The sequence below is a fragment of the Nanorana parkeri genome, unplaced genomic scaffold, assembly GCF_000935625.1.
Source record: "Nanorana parkeri isolate BGI_ZX_2015 unplaced genomic scaffold, ASM93562v1 scaffold1605, whole genome shotgun sequence".
In the NCBI taxonomy this organism is placed as follows: domain Eukaryota; kingdom Metazoa; phylum Chordata; class Amphibia; order Anura; family Dicroglossidae; genus Nanorana; species Nanorana parkeri.
Genome location: NW_017307873.1, coordinates 24,927 through 31,720, shown reverse-complemented (window position 1 = coordinate 31,720; position 6,794 = coordinate 24,927). Strand labels below are relative to the sequence as shown.

Sequence of the window (6,794 nt, the reverse complement as noted above, 5' to 3'; positions counted from 1 at the left end):
CGAAAGGATGTTCGTTTTGGCAGATATTTGCACAGGACAAATGTCCACAATTATTTGCAGGGTTCATAAATAAACCCCTTACTGTTATGCCAGATTGCAGGATTTTACGCATGCTCGCATCTTCTTACACAAATACTGTATTTTTATATTGTTAAAGTATTAAGTTAAATAAAAAAATTGGAAAATATATATGAAATGAAATGTACAATTAGGAGGTAATGACGTCACTGCTACAAAACATGGTTTATGACACACGTGTATTATCCGTTGTGACCACCAGAGGGAGCCATTGAGCGGGCAGTTCTGTATAATCCCCGATTAGGATTCCGCTGACATGCAACAGACACCGTTATACATACAACACGTGTTCAGCCTTGTGCAGCATTTGAATCATTCATCGGGTTTGATATTAAAGTTCAGTTAATTAGTACAGTGAGGCTACGACGAGGGGAAATATCTCTGATTACCCAATCGTGTGCAAGGGAAATAAAAACAAATAAAACGCAAAGGGGGGGGAGGGGGGATTTATCAACGCTGGAGCAGACAAAATGTGGAGCAGCTGCACATGGCAACCAATCGGCTTGTCTCTTCAGTTTGTTCAGTTAAGATTTGGAAATGAAAGAGAGAAGCCGATTGGTTCCTATGAACAGCTGCTCCAGATTTTGTCTGCTCCAGTTTCGATAAATCCCCTTCAAGGTTTTTTGCTCGCACGTGATTGGATGATTGAAGCTTCACCTTATTCCCTGAGCTAAAGTGAACGTTCATTTTGAGAAGCGAGGACTCTTCACTCCTTTTATTAAATCCTCCCAAATAAGACAATCCGGCAAGCTCAGGGACTGATCTGGCTACAAAGAAACGTCAAATTTGATTGGTTGCCTCGGGGTAATCCCTGACTTGCTGCAGCCCCTAATGTACATTGTGAGGAGCTCAGAGTGTGCAGTGACATCAGAGGAGGCGGTACAACTGTGCAAGACTGGAGGGGAGGACGGAAGTTAGATAGAAGACTGAAGGGAAGGACGGAGGTCAGATAGAAGACTGAAGGGGAGGACGGAGGTCAGAAAGATGACTGGAGGGAAGGACGAAGGTCAGATAGAAGACTGAAGGGAAGGACGGAGGTCAGATAGAAGACTGAAGGGAAGGACGGAGGTCAGATAGAAGACTGAAGGGGAGGACGGAGGTCAGAAAGATGACTGGAGAGGAGGACGGAGGTCAGATAGAAGACTGAAGGGGAGGACGGAGGTCAGATAGAAGGCTGAAGGGAAGGACGGAGGTCAGATAGAAGGCTGAAGGGGAGGACAGAGGTCAGATAGAAGACTGAAGGGGAGGACCGAGGTCAGATAGAAGACTGAAGGGAAGGACGGAGGTCAGATAGAAGACTGAAGGGGAGGACGGAGGTCAGATAGAAGACTGAAGGGAAGGACGGAGGTCAGATAGAAGACTGAAGGGAAGGACGGAGGTCAGATAGAAGACTGAAGGGAAGGACGGAGGTCAGATAGAAGACTGAAGGGAAGGACGGAGGTCAGATAGAAGACTGAAGGGAAGGACGGAGGTCAGATAGAAGACTGAAGGGAAGGACGGAGGTCAGATAGAAGACTGAAGGGGAGGACGGAGGTCAGATAGAAGACTGAAGGGGAGGACGGAGGTCAGATAGAAGACTGAAGGGAAGGACGGAGGTCAGATAGAAGACTGAAGGGAAGGACGGAGGTCAGATAGAAGACTGAAGGGAAGGACGGAGGTCAGATAGAAGACTGAAGGGAAGGACGGAGGTCAGATAGAAGACTGAAGGGAAGGACGGAGGTCAGATAGAAGACTGAAGGGAAGGACGGAGGTCAGATAGAAGACTGAAGGGAAGGACGGAGGTCAGATAGAAGACTGAAGGGAAGGACGGAGGTCAGATAGAAGACTGAAGGGAAGGACGGAGGTCAGATAGAAGACTGAAGGGAAGGACGGAGGTCAGATAGAAGACTGAAGGGAAGGACGGAGGTCAGATAGAAGACTGAAGGGAAGGACGGAGGTCAGATAGAAGACTGAAGGGAAGGACGGAGGTCAGATAGAAGACTGAAGGGAAGGACGGAGGTCAGATAGAAGACTGAAGGGAAGGACGGAGGTCAGATAGAAGACTGAAGGGAAGGACGGAGGTCAGATAGAAGACTGAAGGGAAGGACGGAGGTCAGATAGAAGACTGAAGGGAAGGACGGAGGTCAGATAGAAGACTGAAGGGAAGGACGGAGGTCAGATAGAAGACTGAAGGGAAGGACGGAGGTCAGATAGAAGACTGAAGGGAAGGACGGAGGTCAGATAGAAGACTGAAGGGAAGGACGGAGGTCAGATAGAAGACTGAAGGGAAGGACGGAGGTCAGATAGAAGACTGAAGGGAAGGACGGAGGTCAGATAGAAGACTGAAGGGAAGGACGGAGGTCAGATAGAAGACTGAAGGGAAGGACGGAGGTCAGATAGAAGACTGAAGGGAAGGACGGAGGTCAGATAGAAGACTGAAGGGAAGGACGGAGGTCAGATAGAAGACTGAAGGGAAGGACGGAGGTCAGATAGAAGACTGAAGGGAAGGACGGAGGTCAGATAGAAGACTGAAGGGAAGGACGGAGGTCAGATAGAAGACTGAAGGGAAGGACGGAGGTCAGATAGAAGACTGAAGGGAAGGACGGAGGTCAGATAGAAGACTGAAGGGGAGGACGGAGGTCAGATAGAAGACTGAAGGGAAGGACGGAGGTCAGATAGAAGACTGAAGGGAAGGACGGAGGTCAGATAGAAGACTGAAGGGAAGGACGGAGGTCAGATAGAAGACTGAAGGGAAGGACGGAGGTCAGATAGAAGACTGAAGGGAAGGACGGAGGTCAGATAGAAGACTGAAGGGAAGGACGGAGGTCAGATAGAAGACTGAAGGGAAGGACGGAGGTCAGATAGAAGACTGAAGGGAAGGACGGAGGTCAGATAGAAGACTGAAGGGGAGGACGGAGGTCAGATAGAAGACTGAAGGGAAGGACGGAGGTCAGATAGAAGACTGAAGGGAAGGACGGAGGTCAGATAGAAGACTGAAGGGAAGGACGGAGGTCAGATAGAAGACTGAAGGGAAGGACGGAGGTCAGATAGAAGACTGAAGGGAAGGACGGAGGTCAGATAGAAGACTGAAGGGAAGGACGGAGGTCAGATAGAAGACTGAAGGGAAGGACGGAGGTCAGATAGAAGACTGAAGGGAAGGACGGAGGTCAGATAGAAGACTGAAGGGAAGGACGGAGGTCAGATAGAAGACTGAAGGGAAGGACGGAGGTCAGATAGAAGACTGAAGGGAAGGACGGAGGTCAGATAGAAGACTGAAGGGAAGGACGGAGGTCAGATAGAAGACTGAAGGGAAGGACGGAGGTCAGATAGAAGACTGAAGGGAAGGACGGAGGTCAGATAGAAGACTGAAGGGAAGGACGGAGGTCAGATAGAAGACTGAAGGGAAGGACGGAGGTCAGATAGAAGACTGAAGGGAAGGACGGAGGTCAGATAGAAGACTGAAGGGAAGGACGGAGGTCAGATAGAAGACTGAAGGGAAGGACGGAGGTCAGATAGAAGACTGAAGGGAAGGACGGAGGTCAGATAGAAGACTGAAGGGAAGGACGGAGGTCAGATAGAAGACTGAAGGGAAGGACGGAGGTCAGATAGAAGACTGAAGGGAAGGACGGAGGTCAGATAGAAGACTGAAGGGAAGGACGGAGGTCAGATAGAAGACTGAAGGGAAGGACGGAGGTCAGATAGAAGACTGAAGGGAAGGACGGAGGTCAGATAGAAGACTGAAGGGAAGGACGGAGGTCAGATAGAAGACTGAAGGGAAGGACGGAGGTCAGATAGAAGACTGAAGGGAAGGACGGAGGTCAGATAGAAGACTGAAGGGAAGGACGGAGGTCAGATAGAAGACTGAAGGGAAGGACGGAGGTCAGATAGAAGACTGAAGGGAAGGACGGAGGTCAGATAGAAGACTGAAGGGAAGGACGGAGGTCAGATAGAAGACTGAAGGGAAGGACGGAGGTCAGATAGAAGACTGAAGGGGAGGACGGAGGTCAGATAGAAGACTGAAGGGGAGGACGGAGGTCAGATATAAGCCAGTTTATGACACAGAAATCACTCACCTTCCTCCCATTGGCCTCCAGCACAATCTTCTCAGCCTTGGATTTGCTCAGTGGATAGGCCTGGTCATGGTACACGGTGTATTTCGTGTCCTCGTTACCTCTGGAACCAGAAGAACATATAATAAGCTCCGTGGATTGCGCTGATTCAGCAAATCACATGAAAACCCCGACAGTGACGTCTCTCATTGGCTCCCTTCTGATGTGTGACATATACAATGGAAAGTGTTTTGTTGTCTCTGTTCAATAAATGCAAAAAAAAACCCTGTTGATCCTGCCAGAAATCTTGTGAGCTGAGGACTTCCTGTGCTCTCTGTCTGTTCCGACCATTACCAGTTACACTTTTCCCAGTTATTAATGTGGACTACAGAACAACCCCCACTCTTTATCCTAGGGTGACAACATGGCTCCTCCAGCGACACTGTACAGTGAGCGTTGCCTCAGGCGGCATCTAATTGGGTCACATTGGGGGGGGTGCCTGCCGCCCCCTTTCCTGCCAGAGGGATCCAGGCTGGTAGGCCGTGGTGTCACAAGGGGGGTGCGGGGAGGGGGCGTCCCGGGTGCCACCATTGGAGGGGTGACACCAAAATGACTGACAGTCATTTTGGGGTCGCCCCCTATGAAAAGTCAGGCACTTGGTCACGGACAGAGAGCCCGACAGCTGCAGGAGAGAGGAGGGGACCCGGCGGCATACCTCATCCATCCGGGTGAACGTCCCCTCCTCTCTCTGCCGGCGTCCATCACCAAGATGGCGTCAATAAGATGCGCGGTGACGTCACGGCGGGGTGTCACCCCTTCTCCTCTCCGGGTGACACCCGTCCTGGGGACGCCCCTGCTGGTAGGAACTGTTAGCACCCTGTGACACTCTGGCTGGCATCCCACCCACCCAGCTCCTGCCAACCAATGAAGTCAGTGTGCTGGACGGGATGCCAGAGGTAACACCACCGCCGTGCACCCCAAAACCCCCTAGAGTAAGATCACATACAGCGTGTTCACTCTAGGTTCATCTCCCCGCCAGTGCAGTTTAGTAAGCTGAAGAATGATGCCGCACGGAAAAGCCAATGAAAAGTATTTATCGCTGCCGACATTTCAGTGTTCTAAGGGCGCAGCCTCCCAAAACCTCGTCATTAACCCCCTGCTGGTGACACTGACCTGAAGAATGGATCTCCGTGGATATTTGGACCCACAACCTCCATGCTGCTGGTGTAGACCAAGTACTGGATGCCTTCCTCCTGACACGCCCTCAGAACATTCTCCGTTCCTGTAAAGCCAAAAGGAGCCGCGGTCAGGTGACGGGGTAAAGCTCTAGTAAGGGGGTATTGAGGGGTACGGGTGACATGGGATGCAGAGGGTCCAAGAAGGGTATCCGAGTCAAACCACAAAGATACAACTTGGTCAAGCTGACTTCATTGTGAAGTATGACATCATCGTGTACAGCCTCCACTTCTGAGGTTGCCATTCTGTAGCCCATCAATATATTGTGACCGCCACAGTAATGGGAGCATTCTTCCCACCAACCTCCAGTGCCAAAGGGGCATATACCCCTGACCCTCAATCAGTTGGTTTCCAGCAGGGGTTCCTAAACATTTTATCATGGGTTCCTGGGTTCCTCGGGGTAGAGAGGTTGAGAAAGGCTGCGCGTAAGAGTCAAAAAATTATAATTGGAGTTCAAAAAAAGTTTCCTAATCACTTCTAATTCCAGATCAGTTCTTGGAACTCGTCCCACTAGCCCGGCTCTGGGCAAGCAGGGCCAAATGTACAGCGGGGAAGCCGCCGCTTGTTTTCTACACCTGCACTCTGCGGTGTCGCCAAGATCACTTGTATGCAGCCTATAGGTCTGCCGCTCTCAATTGGAGGGGGTGGGGGGAATTTGGCGGGTAGGCGGGAGCATTGAGGAACGTGGCCTTGGGGCAGCAGAGAGCGTAAATCCGGCCCTGGTCCCACTTCTCTGATTACCATTATGAAGGCTCAGTGACCCCGGAGGTTACATTATGTCTCCTCTAGAACCAAACAGCCCGAGGTTGTGAGCCGATGAACCTGCCAGACACGAGTCCAGCAATGTTCATCACCGTGTAACCGTCTCCTCTGAGTCACATTCAGATGATGTTCCTCATCAAACAAGAACCATGTGGACACGTTACAGCTATTTATATAAACATAGGAAAGGAAGTGCCACTTATAATAATCTGTGGGCTGCCCGGGACTGTTTATATAACAGGTCATGACCTTTAGATTCCAACATAGAGGACGGAAGAATTTATCAGCTCACAAAACAAACGCCCTCTGACTGTAGGGAAGAGGCGTTCTCCACCAACCATGGAGGCGTTCTCCTTCCATGGAGTCTAAGGGTTCCTCCAGAGGTTGCTAGAAGGTCCCTGAGCTGGGAGCAATGACAGATTGGTCTCCCACCTACAATGACCAATGTGACAGGACGATTTCCCACTGACATGCAATGTAAGGGGTCACTTCTACACTTGTTGCCAGTCAAAGGGGTAATTTCTCACCATTACACTGATGGACAGCATAGCGCCCCCTTACATTGGTGCACTGCATAGTGCCCCTTACATTGGTGGACAGCATAGCGCCCCCTTACATTGATGGACAGCATAGCGCCCCCTTACATTGATGGACAGCATAGCGCCCCCTTACATTGATGGACAGCATAGC

At 50.6% G+C, this 6,794-nt stretch overlaps 1 protein-coding gene across 1 annotated transcript in view; it reads right to left on the bottom strand.

Annotated features, from left to right (window-relative positions):
- HSD3B7 (hydroxy-delta-5-steroid dehydrogenase, 3 beta- and steroid delta-isomerase 7) overlaps window positions 1-6,794 on the bottom strand; it is a gene marked incomplete at its 5' end in the record, with an annotated part of 19,748 nt that overhangs the window by 2,168 nt on the left and 10,786 nt on the right. Inside the window, 2 exons of the mRNA XM_018570827.1 lie at window positions 4,131-4,230; window positions 5,280-5,388. Coding sequence (XP_018426329.1) covers window positions 4,131-4,230; window positions 5,280-5,388 — 209 coding nt within the window. The remainder of the gene's footprint in view (window positions 1-4,130; window positions 4,231-5,279; window positions 5,389-6,794) is intronic.